We start from the raw sequence: 15,277 nt of genomic DNA, 5'->3' as shown, positions 1-15,277 counted from the left end.
ATTTCATCAGTGACAGAGAAGAGTACATAGATGAACTATTGTCATTCCATTCCTGGATCAATTCCTTGGTCAAATAGGTACATGTTTTGACTCAATTTATGCTGTTGGGACCTTGAGGATTCTATTGTTTGTGCAATTACGCAGTGCACAAGTTTCTGAATGCACAAGAAGTCAGTGCCTAGACTAAGCCTTGCCCCTCTAGCTATCTATATGCATGTACAGACCCATTCTGGAAAGACACGTGGAAGAGATTAGAGTGTTTAACCAGACGGATGCATTTAACCAAACGGATCTGCCTAGTCCTGCGACTTTTGAAGAGGAGCTGGTATCGGTCACTGACAGACTGTTGAAATTAAGACTTACCATACTCTGTAGCAGGCTCTATAGCAGTCGGCACAGATGAACAGTATTTCCAATTGTAAATACACTCTTGAGCGGAACATCACTGCACTACTACGACTTTAAATCTTACCTGTGGCCTACAATGGGACAGATATTAATGGTCTCGTCTTGTCACACTTTCACTACGGCATGGAAAGAGAATATGAGGAAGTCATGATGTGCTAGAAAACACCATCGAAGGATTGAATTATTTAATCTATATCTAGACTCAGATGACTAATTGGCAGCCTAGTGCGTAGTGCTGTTTCATAACTATCGAAATTCCTTAAGGCTAATTTTTGTGTTAATATAAATTATCATTTGTTAATATTAATTGTGCACCCTCCATCTTGGGGCTCTGGATTCATGATTGGGATAGTCAACAGCAAAATTTACATACATTAGTATACTTGATCCTTGCTAATTTTTCAGAACAGATAACATTTAATTGAACAGGATATAACTGTAAACAAAATTCTTTGTCTGGCTGCTAATTCTTCAGAACAAAGTAAAAATGCATGTGAACGAGAGATATTTAATAATGATGAATTGTCCGAACGGGACTCATGCAACAACGTAAATTTCCATACAATGTTAAATTAATTAACTTTATGAGAATTCTTTCTGTTTTTGCTAATTCTGTGAATGACATGTACTTCATGAATGCATACAAAGATAAATTAATTCACAAAAAACTAAATCTAATCTGCCTGTGGAGAACGGGATTGTGAACTAGTATATAATAATATGTCTGACCTACTGACTCTTATTGGGTAATCATGACGTTACAGTGGAAATTGAAGACTTGATTCTGGAGGGTGTAAAAGCAGTGTCAAATTTTGAATGTGCTAGTTAGGTGTAAATGAATTGAAACATGGATGAAATGTCAACTCTTTTTGTCACCTCTGTTTGGCATATACCTTTAAGTTGACCACTTTGGCTGACATTCTGTCAACAAACTGTCTGGATCTGTGGGGCTTGTTTGACTTTAATTAAAGGCAGTTTGAAAGTACCACCTCTGAGAGGCAGGAAAAAGACTGCATGGTGGTATTTCAGATAAAACAATGGCAATTAGTAGATCTTGTTTCTTTATAAATTGAGGCCAACAGATCATCTTCTTCTTGTACCATTAATATACTGGATCATTATTGGTTCAAAGAAATTTGCATCATGCTTCTTTTAAAAACAGAGAAGGCAAGCGTGAAGATGTTATGCAATCATTGAACTCCAAGATTATATTAGGCCTCTCTTTCTTGATCACAAGACCTTTGACAAACTCATCATTGTTACTGGTGATATTCCCCACTCATCTTTTTAACTTCTATTTTAGTTGTAACGGCTCTGGAAACATTCACATATGGTTATTGAAACTATTTCATGTATGGTAAATATGCATATGGTAAATGAAATGTGCCTGAAATGGTGTTTATTTTGAACACTCCTCCCCTGTGTGTTGTTTCAACTGTGATGGAATTTAATCAAAGAAAAAAGGGTTTGTTGATGGGTCGGTGGCAGTTGTAATAACAACTGTTATTTTTGCAGGCTCAGCCTCTACTCCAGCAGCTACTTCATTTGCTCTATCTTTGTATAGTCAGCTGTTACAGCACTGCACCCAGTCAATTAATTCTTGGAAAATACTGTTTCAGCAGGGCCATGCGCCTCACAATGCAACATCTTTGCCTTGTGAAGATGATTTCAGAAGGAACAATAAAAGCAAACAAAATGTATCATTAGAAGACAAGTGTGATAGTGAAGAAACTGCAGGAAAAGAAGAACCAAGTAAAAGGGCAAGACCAGTGGGTAGAAGACGTCGACGTGTGGTAGGAGAGAGTGACAGTGATGAAGAAGTTGAAGAAGCTGACAATATAGAGGAACTTAGTGAAGATGATCTCAGTGAGGGAGGAGGTGATTTTGACAGTGACGGTCTTTCACCTGAATTGAGTGACATAAGTGATGGTGAAGAAAGCTCAAGCACACCAAAAGATGCACTAGGTAAGTGTGAAGAGCAGAAAACGTCGTTCAAGCGACCTCTTGCTATTCGTTTTCCGGGAATGCCTTCTTTACAAGTCTCATGTGAAGAAAGCGAGAGTAACGTTCAAAGAACAGTAAACAAAAGAGAAACAGTAGATGAGGCTAATTGTCAGGGAATAGGCGATTTGGGTGCCAAGGGAAGTATAATTGAGGAAAGCAACTCAGAGCCTGAACTGGAACTTTCAACAGCTGCTTTCCTTCGTTGGTTGTGCTCTCATCCTTTCTTACCATCAATAAAAATTATCTTTGATTGGTTGAGGATTCATCCAGCAATTGCTGCTTCTTGCACACAGGTAATTTAACATACTAAAGTATTTCTAATATTAATGTGTGGAAATATAGTAGTTACATTATAGTAGTCAGTGCCTCACATTGGTTATTGTTTATTGAATCATGTTAGTAAGTCTTCCGTTACAGTTGGCATCAGTATTGCCATGATCCAGTAATTCTTCTGACTTCTGATTATAAATGTTTTCTGCTCATTTGCTCATGTATTTGTTGAACACGATACACAAAATCAGTTGGAGAAGTACACGAATATGGTGAATACCTTGAATAAGAGTCCAGGTTTTATCAATAGCAATGTGAATATTGCTGTTGCTGAGTTTAAGAATGACTACTTTGCTGAATGTAAAACAAGTAAATTTGGCTATTCATAACATAGTTATTATATAAGAAATGAAATATTCGCCAATGAGTTACTTGTTTTGACTGGTTTGATCTAATTATGAATGCATCAAATCATTCATGCAATCACTGTGACATCATTTCCTCTTCCAAATACTATTAGAATACGTTATCTCACAGTTTGACTTTAGCAGGTAGATCATCTTTTGCCTTTTCATTTTTATAGTGGCTAGCATTGTGATGTCATGTTAAATTATTGTTCAATTCATTTGGCTTGCAAAACCAGTAATATTGGGCTATTAATGAGTTGCAGTTGAATGTTCTTTCAATTAAATGTACAGACATGTATCATGGTCTTCTTTGCCTGGCAAATGGTGTTTGTTTGCTTGACTGGCATTAACTAGTGTCTGCAGTAGTTGTTGAGTGTATTATTGCGCATGTGTTACCGAAGCAAGTCATCACACTAGTATAGTTGTGAACGTTTGCTAACATTGCTTTAGAATGTTGAGTATTATAGTCACACACAGCTATCTGCACAGATGTTATTCACAAGATTGGACCTAGTAAAATTTCCAAATTTGTTATCGAGTCTGCCTTGAAGGGAGTTGTGTAGTCAGTTGTTCCAAACAGACAGTTAGGCCACACGGTTTTTTATGTTTCTCATCACCCACATGCATAATTTTCACTGTGACTGGAGGAATAAAAAACATCACGTGACTTGATCAAAAATACATTTTAGTTAGAATAGTAGTGCTCTGAAATTGCTAGCAAAGATGGCACATATTCTGATAGAAAACTGCTGTGAAGCTCTCTAATGATTGACATGCATGCTTAGATTGTCATATTCACACACCAAAGCAGGTGCACATACCAGAGAGAAGGTGTTATAGGAAATTAACAGGTTGCTGCATGGCTTTACAAGTCATGAAGACCTGCACAACCCTCCCTCCCTCCCTCCCTCCCTCCCTCCCTCCCTCCCTCCCTCCCTCCCTCCCTCCCTCCCTCCCTCCCTCCCTCCCTCCCTCCCTCCCTCCCTCCCTCCCTCCCTCCCTCCCTCCCTCCCTCCCTCCCTCCCTCCCTCCCTCCCTCCCTCCCTCCCTCCCTCCCTCCCTCCCTCCCTCCCTCCCTCCCTCCCTCCCTCCCTCCCTCCCTCCCTCCCTCCCTCCCTCCCCTCCCTCCCCTCCCTCCCCTCCCTTCCCTCCCCTCCCTCCCCTCTCTCCCCTCCCTCCTCTCCCTCCCCTCCCTCCCCTCCCTCCCCTCCCTCCCCTCCCTCCCCTCCCTCCCCTCCCTCCCCTCCCTCCCCTCCCTCCCCTCCCTCCCCTCCCTCCCCTCCCTCCCCTCTCTCCCCTCTCCTCTCTCTCCTCTCTCTCGCTTAGATAGTACTGCCACTTGAGTGTTTTCTCTCTCTCCTCTCTCTTTCCTCTCTCTCCTCTCTCTTTCCTCTCTCTCCTCTCTCTCGTCTAAATAGTGCTGCCACTTGAGTGTTTGCAACTGCCTTCTTCTTAGGTCTACCCTGCTGATTTCACCACTCTTATATCTAAGTGCTTCTCCGCTATCTGTAATCCATAGACATACTTGGTAGCAGGAAGTTCTGCTACTGGGAATAAAACCCTGCATCCTACATACTGGCGCACATTCATACCTAACTGCAAGTCATGTGATTTTTTACTAAAATATAAAGATCGTGTCTATTTATTTGTTCTGAAAATTCAACAGAAAAATCACACATGAAACACATAGCTGACTTATGGTTATAAAACAAAATAATATATAAAATGTTATAGTTTTACCTATTTTTCAAATTATGTTCATGTGTTTATGTTGTGTTTGTATGTGGAATTACACATTTTGTTTATAGACGTTATCCTCTTTCTGGTCTCGCACAGCTGAATTGCTGAATAGTTTGCCACCTGAGGAGTGTTTACGTTTGGCAGGTATGATGAATTACGCACGTTTTAGATTGAGTGCAGTGTCTAGTTTGTGTTCATGTGCAGGCATGACAGGATTTGGCAACAGAAGTGAGTGGAAGCAAGTGGACCTTCTTCCTGAAGACTATGAGTTACTTGGATTTTCTCCGCTTTCTCGTGCATTGGATTTGTTGCAATTGAATCGAGACAAGAATTTTAACACAGATGGATGGATGGTATGTACATGTGGTTGTTTGCTTTGTTGACATTACTGTTTGTAGCATGCTCTATAGGGTCTTATCAGACTTCAATGTTTGTTGAGTTTTGGAACTTTTATTGCTGACTCCAAGGTAAAGTTGTGTTGAAATTTTTGGTTTGAATTGGCTATAACATTTGGCAAGACTAAAGTAGCTACAAGTTAGCTTTTGCTACTTTGTTGGACTTACTCTTACTATTGCTGTACCGTTAACTACATGAGATTGAAGTAAACATTGTCTAAATTCTTAAGTACACCAGTGCATATTTTGCAGCTCATTGCTGAGTTTGTGGTGGCAATTTAAATTATGCGTTCAGTTATGCAATTGTGGTTGTTATCTGTAGGAACCTGCATTGTCTAGTGTTAGCAATATTATTATTGATGTTTAGTGAATGGCTTCCAGTTGATTGTAACGATGACAAGACTTGGATGAACTGCCTTACTGATTATGGAAATTGTGGAAACGCTTGTGGTGCTGCAACATTCTGTAACAGATGTTGTACATAACAATGGCAACAGCTGAAATAATGATAAGGTCTAAGCACACGTGAAGAAGATGTAGCTGACATTTTACTTTCAGTCACCTTTCATGCCAACCTGCAGCTATATTGGGGTCTTTTACAGCTTTCTAATTTACCCTGAAAGAAGAAATTTGTGCAGGAGAAAAATTATGCTTTTTCTAGAAACATCACTACTTGTGCAGATATTAATTTGTGCAAAAATAAGGCCGACCCATCTAATTTGTGCAAGAGGAAATCCAACTCCATTTAATTTGTAGAGAGATTGCAACAAAAGATTAACTTTCCAAGACAGTAACAATTCCAGCTTTACTGAAACCATTTCGTATCATATCACAACCAGTTTTAATACAGTCAAAAGCATACAGAATGTAGTTGCACTTTTTGGCTTCATGACAATAACTGCTTTTCCTGCTGCAAGTTGTAAGTCCACTTGATCAGCATACCAGAGAGTAAACCGTGATTTCAAGTAGTCTTTCAGTGGTTTATTAACAGATAGATCAAGTGGCTGCAACTCACTGGTGCAATTTGCAGGAACAAAGACTGCCTGAATGTTTTCCGAAGCAAGCTTAGCCAAAACAGCTTGTGTGCTATGGGCTCTGAAGACTTCTCAAAGTAAGAGAGCTTTGTGGTCTTCAGCTAATCCAAGTTCCAGTTTTTCATCTGAAGATAGGGCTTCAGTACTGTGTTAGTGTAACAAAGGGTAGTGTCCTCATTCGCCCAATGGTTGGAGGAATTCCAAATATCCCATTCAGCTGGGAACTGAAATGATGGATGGCACCTTTGTGTGGTACCTGTATACAGCAGTTGCAGCGGTAGTATATCACCGGCTCATGAAACTGCAACAACAACAGTTATTTCTCTCTTGTCATCCTCTCCTGCTATCTTGACTTTACCAGTACCCTCTTGCTCCATTGTCCAGTTAGACACAGGAACAAGTGGAAATCCTGTCTCACCTAGATTTATTATTAGTGCTGGGGGAATAGAGTGGGTTTGCAGAGCAGTCACAATTCTCTGTAGGAATTCTCCTTTGACAACTTCAAATTCCGCAACAGGCAACCTAGCAGAAGTAGTAGCTCTCCATTTGACAAAGCCCATGCGCTTCAATAATGATTTAGCCTATGCTATGTCAGGGTTTAAATGACCACCATGATCAGCCAGAAGTGAGCGGTTACGAGCCATGATCACGCTTCTAGCAGCAGCTACTACCAGTTCAGTGTTTACCACTCCTCCACACAATCGTAAAGAACGTACGTAATCCTGAACAGGACTGTTGAACTCACCCATCAGAAGTGGACGTCCTGCCCTCTCTTCATAGGTGGAAACTCAGTAATTTCAAGAACAGAATTGTGACGCTTTCAACGTACGTTCAACTCTTGTTTGAACTTATCACGAAATTTCCGTGCTGTTGCCTCTGGAACAGGATGTCCCATCACTTTTGTGTAACGGCGCAATGCCCATGTTGGTCCATGTTTTGCTGAATACCTTCCGATGTCTGCTCTTTCCTTGCTGGAGTAGCAGTGGTAATGCTTCTCACTATTGCTCTGTCCTTCTTCATTCTCTTGTTCTTTTGTTGCTTCCACTTTTTCGTTTGCAACTGCTATGTCGCTGGCGGATAAAAATGCCAATGGCAGCAACCGGTGGCACAAGCAATTTCCTGTCCTGTGGAGATATGCGCTTGAAATAGTTTAAGATAGACATGTAATGTTAGCTGACATGACTGCAGTGTCCGGGTAGTGGTATGTGCGCGTTAGACACGAGACTAGCACAAGTTTTCACACTGATCATGTGCAAGGGAAAAATATATGTGGAATTTATTTTGTGCAATGGACTTGTGATCGCACAAAATTGCACGCATTTTTCTCCCGTACAAATTTCTTTTTTCAGGGTATAGCAGTATATAAAAACCTCGTTGATTTACTGCACACTCACGTTTCTGTACCACTACTGATGTACTACATCGTCATGATAACTTTTTTGACAAAGTGTCTTTTGGTATTTACGATATATAATATAATGCTTGTCTTCTAGATGTTAATGACACACACAATCCTTGTGCTCTGCTTGCATTGTTTTATCATTGTAAAAGTATTCTAGCTTTGAAGCATTGTAATTGTCAATGTCTCTTCATTTTACTGAGGATGAGGCATTGTAACCTAGGTAATATGAAGAGTTATCATACCATGTATTTAATATGTGTGTGCAGCACATTTTATTTATGTTGGATTCTATATTTTGTATTCCACATTTCTGCATGTGTTTAGGTTTGTGAGCCCAGACACATGTAGTCTCTTTCATTACTAGTAGCAATTACATTTATACAGTATTGTGTATATCAACTGTACTGTGTATGCAGACTGTTAATGTGCTACATTACAATGAATCATCTTGCCAGTATATTGGACCGTCACAAAGAGCTGAACAGGAGGCAGCAGTGGCTGCTGAGATTTCAAGAAAGAAAGAGGAAAAGGACAAGCTACAACGAGAAAAGTTGATGAAAGCCCTAGCTGAGCAGAAATTGAAGGTGTGACAATTAACATGATTCTTAGCAACTGGTGCATTTGAAGTGATCCAAGTTATCACTTTTATGTATTGTTTAGAGTGATGTTGCCTCTATGGAACAAAGCTTAACACAAGCAGTTGTGTCTGCTTCTCCTATTCTTGTTGTTGATGCTCAATGTTTGTGTACTCATCTTCACTTTATCAGGCAGTTTGTTGCTAGTGAGAAGTTTATTGTTGTTATCCCATTTCATGGTAAGTACGCTTACACTACTATTAGTGATTGAAATGATGGGTTGAGCAGTGTTTTTATATTACAGTAATTGAAGCTCTTGATGAGTTGAAGAAAGGCAAAGAAAATCACACTGCTAGGGATGCTATTAAGTTTCTTGAGCAGCAACTCAAAACAGGCAACAGGTACTGTACTGTTGCACAGATCACTGGTGGTATCAAGAACTATGTTGGCTTGTGATTTAAGCTACTTGTATAATCATGGTCATTGTTTGGTGTGATTTGTTTGTCTTTTGGTCATCTGTATGTACATATTTATTTATTTATGTATGATGTGTGTTCTTGAATGCCCTCTTGAATTTCTCAGAAGTTTTGCACCTGGTTTTTCGGTCTTCACAGTGCTCGGAATCTAAAGCTGCTTGTCATATAATGCAGTATGCCAGTTGGCCAAGTTGGGAAGTGGATGGTCCTTGATAGAAGTGTCTTGTGTGGAGTCCTTTCTACTTTGACGTGCAGTTCGTAGGCACGTGGTTCCAGTTGACTCATTGTTTTTTTTGCATGTGAGTGTGGAGGTGAAAGGCGTGAGCAGTGAAGAAACTGTTCACGTAGTGTGCAGTTGTTGTTTAGTATTAGATTCTGTTAGATCTTGTAGTAGCTGGTAGCCTATGTCGTGGGCTTCGAGTCTGGATATGTAATCTGTGCCATAGCTTGTGGCTATGTTGGCAGGGGCTGCAGTTATGCCCATATGCAGTTGTATGGAAGAATATGCTAATGTATGTTATGGTACAAAGATACCTTGAAGAGCAGTATGAAGAAGTGATCAATTGATTTGAACATTTTTGAAACCTTGGCAGCTGATAGATCATTTTGAAGAAACTGTGCAATTCCTCAGTGCAACATTTTGAAGAAGAAAGAGTTGAAAAATTACCAATCAAACATCAGTTACGCAAAGAGTCATCATTTTCCTCACATGTTGCAAAGCATGTGAAACTCTACATATGTCCATCATGCTTCAAATCCTGTTTATCTGGTGCTGGTCTGGCTCGCACAGGAGAGCATCTGGCCATTACGTTTGACAAACTGGTGTCACCACTGATTTCAGTGGACTACCATCACGTATGTATGTGCTTGACTGTTATCACGTATGCGACATAAGGGAAACAGATAGAGTCATCACTTAATGGTTGACATGCTGTCTGATATATGTATGTATGTGTGTATGTATGTATGTTAGCATTTTTGTCTCAACCAGTTTACGAAAAAACTTGCCTCAGGATGTTGATTCTAAAAAAGAGTCAACCTTGCACGATCTCTTGCTGCGCAAGGCCAACTTTGCAAGATGTGAGCTCATACCATATATGGAGTCAAACTGCATTATCATTGAGTGACAGAGTGCTCGTTTCTTTGGGTTTAATACAAGATTCTCTCCTACATAAAGCCACCCTGAGAAAAAGGCAAGTCTCTGACAATTGTCATTTACATCTGTGGGAAGTAAATGTACCAGTCACTCCAACATTCTTAAACAATTGTCCGAAAGCTTTGAGAGACAGACGTTACACGTGGCGTCATGATTCAATCCTGAACAAACTGTACCAGTTTATCATTAATTAGCATCTGCCAGAGTGTTAGAAAATGGAAGTTGATTTTCCTGATCATTGACTCTGCAAGCAGACAGCTGTACTTTTGAAAGCCTGACAAAGCTCACTGGAGCAAAACATCGTGAAGTCTATAGCTACTGTTCCGTCATCATATGTGCAGACTTAGCATAACCACTTTATTTGTGATTTGGTGTAGGAGAGACTCTAATGAATATGGACAGTTTCAGATTTGTTTGAGTAACGTACAATAGTTCAGATGAACACTTAGTTTTCTAACTGTGTCCTTCATTTTAGTTTGTAGTTGTACGTTAGTGACTGGCTGTTCATTTTTACTGCACCATAGGGAAGAAACAGTAAGTGTATGTATGCATTTATGTATGTCTGATACTGGTAGAGTCGTTGATGGTAACATTGGCTGAAAATATATGTTTAGTTTAGTTGGAAGAGTCAGGAATTGAAATCAGCTAGATATGCTAACCACTACACCATGGAACACACCATGAGTCTGATCCGACTAATCCTCTATATATAAAGGAGCGTACGTGGTGCTCCAGAGACCCGCTTACAGGACTAATCGTGTAACTCAGAAGAGATTGAGTTACACAGAGAGGTCAGTCTCTCTACTAATGTTTGATGATGGTATACACATGATGTGGTGTCAAGTATATTGATGGTAAGTATTTTTGCATATGGCCGTGTTATGTATACGTGTGAGATACATCAGGTAAAGACGTTGATGGTAACATTGGCTGAAGATACTCTTCCAACTAAACTATACTCATTGCTAGTAGAGATACAGATCATGGGATTATGCTTTTTAGTTTACTTTTTCAGGCCCACACAAGTGGGCTTTGTCACAAATATATAGTATGTTTGAAATATGCACATATATATATATATATATATATATATATATATATATATATATATATATATATATATATAGTTGCAGCAATTGTCAGATAAGTTGTGGTCATATAATGCACGCATGGTTCTAAGTAGATTGTTGTTAGACAATAACGACAGTAATTTTAGTTTATGGGATTTGCCTGTATCGTAGATTGGTTGTTTTGAAATATATATTTGGCTATATATATATATATATATATATATATATATATATATATATATATTAATTTACATAGCAAAAACAGCCAACAAGTCATTCTCTACATCTAGATGACTACTTTGTAACATTCTAGCATTGCAATATATATATATATATATATATTAAATGATTTTTAACTTCAGCTTTGTCCTGTAACCTGTCATGTACAGTATCTTTACGCATTTACAGCTTCTGGGTTGAGTCAGTCTAGACTGTTCCTTTTTCTCGTGCTAGTCTTTGTAGAGCCACAGGAAAGCATTGTCGCTAGGTCTTGAATTCTTTTTGTTCTATTTTCAATGTTTCTTGACCAACTGTAGTGAGAGCAGAGTCCAAAACCTGTTGGGCTTGGTGTTTGGGATATCTTGTTTGAATACAGACAGCCATAGCTTTTTATTATTTTGTGTTTGCCATACAAGATGATTTGATCCAACCATTATGGTCATTGGTAATCATTTAGCGGCTTTGTTGGTGTCATATCTGCACCATGAGTAGCAAACGTTTTTGAATGGGACATGTATGCTTTTACGTGTACAAACATAACCTTGAAACTGTTGTGGAACGTATGTCAGGGAGTTTGTCAGAAAAATGTGCACTTGGGACCGTCACTTGGGAGTATCATACTTCCCTTGTGGCAAAAAAATATTGTTATATTGATACCACTTTTGTTGCTGTCAGGTTTAGCAAAACTCTACTGAGAAGCATATCTTTATGTTAATTTATGCCAATTCTTGTTAGTGTAATTCTTGTTAGTAATAACTATCATTAGTAAACTAGAGAGATATCCATAAGAAACTGGCAATAACAAGGACACAATATACATTGAAGACTTCTGCATTCATTATCAATGTTGCAAAGGAGCAATTTGAGTTATTTTAATTAGAGAGACATTCAAATCTCTTTGTGATTTGGTTTCTAAATTTGATTAAACTATATATTGCCATTGAGGAAACGGTCTCATACTTGATGTTGTATCATAGATGGATTCGAGCACAACAAGCACAAGAGACAGTTGATGGCAAAGCAGACAACATACCACCACGATACAAGAAGAAAGACATTGCAGCCTGGTAATGCTCATAGGCATGGTGATAGTTTGATCAACATAATGTAAATCTGTTGTGAATGTTATCACTAGCACACTACTGGTGTGTTGGATAGTAAGTTGTCTAGCTACATGATGCATGTACATTAATGACCCTGACATACGTGAAGTAGCAATGCACAAATACTCTTGATCACACACACAGACACACACAGACACACACAGACACACACACACACACACACACACACACACACACACACACACACACACACACACACACACACACACACACACACCACACATGAGCTTGATCAAGCTAAAACTATAACCTTAATGAAGGTATTGTGAGGAAGGTAAGAAAGACTGAGTGTGGCATCATTTTAGTTCATAAAATGAATTCTGGTCTGACTGTCGTGACAATTTGTATTGAGAGCAACTTCTATGTTGTACCTATGTGATTATTGTCATTAACACAAATATCACTGGTAGTTCAACTGTTTCTGCATCAAGAGTTGTCAGGCGAAAGCTCATGTCGAGCAGTGTGATGCTACATAACTTGCTTGTGTAGCTCAACTGAGTTACAAGATTGCAATGGCTGAATGCTCAACTGAATAGCAAGACCAAGCTTAGATAAACAGTAACAAGGTCGAACTCTGTAACTTTCACTGAGAGGCAAAACTGCTGTAGAACACAGTGGCTCTTGATGCCAAGATGACATCACACAGAGATTGACTAAACTTGGTTGTATATGAAGCTTGATATCTAGAGGAGGTCCCTATGATTCATGTTGTAAAGCCAATTACCAATTGACATATATGGTCTCGCGTTGTTTCATTCTGAAACTTGCCACTTAAAAGTGTAAGGCTGAGTGCTTGATGGGCAACCAGGTTGTTGTACGTGTATGTAAAGTCACAGTTTTATGGTTTGCATAGTGGCAAACTTCCATAATCTCTGCACAGACGTACGTAGTTTATTGTACACTTTGTGGCACCACTCTGTCTACCTGACAGCATCTGATACTTGGAGAATAGCTAAAGAAAGCTAATGTTTAGGAAATAAAAATGTCCAGAGGTAAGAAAACCTGCCTTTTAAAAAACAGGTCGACATGTTAGGTATTGCTGTTCTTCTAGAATGCTGTTGCGAATGACAGCAAGACTTCGCGTGATGTACTTTCATCGCTTGAGAAAGAAACCATAGTCTGCCTACAACTTAAATCACAGGAAAACAAGAGAAACTATTTACTGGTTGTATTCTGATCCATTACAAGTCATTTTGACAAAGGGTGTGGTAGTGATTTGCTAGTCTTGTTGTACTCGCTTTTGCTTTGAACTTATAGAAGTTTTCTACTGACAGTCTACTAAGCTATGTGTACTGTTCAAAATGATGTTTACCTCATATAATACTGTATTTCCAAACCTAATATGCTTGTTGCGTATGTTTGTAGGCGTTTTACGCGTGTTGTGGACTGTGCTCATTATTTCTCTCAACAAGCTGGTGGCAATATGGTTACTCTGCTTTACAGTGCTTCCCACACTGCTGTTGTCCCACCACCTCAGACTGTCACATCACAAGAGGGTCTTATGCCAAATACAGGCACCAGACCATCAGAAACAGCACTGGCAATTGCAAACAAACATGGAGTTGTTGTCGAAGAAGTAAAAAAGTTTCATGCAAAATGGGTGGCCAAGAAAAGGAATTAATTAAGTTACTGTTGTGATCAATTGAAAGTAGATCAAATGTATGATCAAGGTAAACCAGCTGTCTGGTACGTGGATGTGTTTTTAATTGCATATGTTTATTGCAACACAAATCTAGCTGGTTCACAGTCCACTGTGTAAATCGTGAGTTACTTTCTAGTGTGCTTAGCTAACTACATTACTTCAATTTAGGCAACTAGGTTTATCCATTGTAACCTCCAGTTGGTTTTCCTGCTTTACTGCAGCTTGTTGCACCTTTACAGTTAGCATGATGATGTAACCGTTGTCGTAATACTTCTTGACGATCAGCACCTAATGCAGGATTGTCACCATAGGCAAGGTTCTTCATCTAAAGAGACACAACCGTCATAATTGCAGAATAATACTTATGAGGTGACAGGACAAGCATAGTAAGGTTAGTCAGCATATTAGTCAGCATCAGTGGTCCAATGAACTCAAACTTCTTGGTTGGGTACACTGATGCACTGATGTAGATTGAAACGCTCACATTTGTTCAACATAAAATACCACAACTCTTAACTTTTGTTGCTGCCAGACAGAATAGGATTGCTTGATTTTTATGTGATCGTTTACATTTTACTAAGTTCTTTCCTAAAGGTTGCAAATATACCGAGTAACAAAGACATACCTGATATGGATCTGCTTCCACGTTGTAGTATTCTTCAAATGTGGTCACAAAAATGCAATACAAGTAATTCTCATTCTCTTCAATCCTTCTCTCACACCAAAATGAATCATTACTTGAACCTGAGCAGCGACAGAATGACTTGCCTGTAAAAACCAGCAACAGTTTTAAATGAAACAGAAACTAAAAAGACGACACACCATACAAGTAAACACAACTTACGAGTAAGATAAACCTTGGAAGTGGCAAGTAACTGCAAGTTAAATTTTGCATTATTGAGTTTTAAGGTACTAGACATCTTGTATAGCCTGCTAGAGTATACACACCACACACACACACACACACACACACACACACACACACACACACACACACACACACACACACACACACACACACATGCATAAGCATTGTACTTTCAGAAGTACCCTATGACCGAATTAGTGCCTGTCCCTACTAGCCCTCTCCCTACAGGCAGTAAATCAATAATAAAACAAGTTACAATTGATAACAATTACACATAAGCGCCTCTATCTGTCTACTAGTGTGTGTGTTCTCATATTAATCTAACTGAAGAACCATGTGAAGGTAAACAGTTCTTTGAAAATATTAGAGATAAATGGCACGTATACATAACTAAGCATTTCTGCTCAAATAGCCGGTGGGGCGCTTAATTGAACACAAAACAGCATATAGTTTTTAATGTTATACGCACCCCAGGTGCTAATTCAGT

At 39.1% G+C, this 15,277-nt stretch overlaps 2 protein-coding genes across 3 annotated transcripts in view; one reads left to right on the top strand and one right to left on the bottom strand.

The window, feature by feature from the left end:
• Positions 1–13,933, top strand: part of LOC134192653 (nonsense-mediated mRNA decay factor SMG5-like) — a 34,539-nt gene extending 20,606 nt beyond the window's left edge. For both annotated transcript variants that reach the window (XM_062661402.1, XM_062661401.1), the window contains 9 exons: positions 1,924–2,705; positions 4,898–4,973; positions 5,034–5,182; positions 5,240–5,296; positions 8,077–8,244; positions 8,321–8,474; positions 8,540–8,636; positions 12,134–12,223; positions 13,646–13,933. In XM_062661402.1, coding sequence (XP_062517386.1) covers positions 1,924–2,705; positions 4,898–4,973; positions 5,034–5,182; positions 5,240–5,296; positions 8,077–8,244; positions 8,321–8,474; positions 8,540–8,636; positions 12,134–12,223; positions 13,646–13,901 — 1,829 coding nt within the window. In that variant the 3' untranslated portion in view covers positions 13,902–13,933. The remainder of the gene's footprint in view (positions 1–1,923; positions 2,706–4,897; positions 4,974–5,033; positions 5,183–5,239; positions 5,297–8,076; positions 8,245–8,320; positions 8,475–8,539; positions 8,637–12,133; positions 12,224–13,645) is intronic.
• A 13-nt stretch (positions 13,934–13,946) lies between these two features.
• LOC134192654 (extracellular sulfatase Sulf-1-like) overlaps positions 13,947–15,277 on the bottom strand; it is a 19,319-nt gene continuing 17,988 nt past the window's right edge. The window contains exons 7-8 of the mRNA XM_062661403.1: positions 14,548–14,690; positions 13,947–14,247 (exon numbers count right to left, since the gene is read on the bottom strand). Coding sequence (XP_062517387.1) covers positions 14,101–14,247; positions 14,548–14,690 — 290 coding nt within the window. The 3' untranslated portion in view covers positions 13,947–14,100. The remainder of the gene's footprint in view (positions 14,248–14,547; positions 14,691–15,277) is intronic.

The sequence above is a fragment of the Corticium candelabrum genome, chromosome 16 (assembly GCF_963422355.1).
Source record: "Corticium candelabrum chromosome 16, ooCorCand1.1, whole genome shotgun sequence".
Taxonomy (NCBI): Eukaryota; Metazoa; Porifera; class Homoscleromorpha; order Homosclerophorida; family Plakinidae; genus Corticium; species Corticium candelabrum.
The sequence above is the reverse complement of the archived record's forward strand: the minus strand, read 5'-3'. Positions and strand labels throughout refer to the sequence as shown.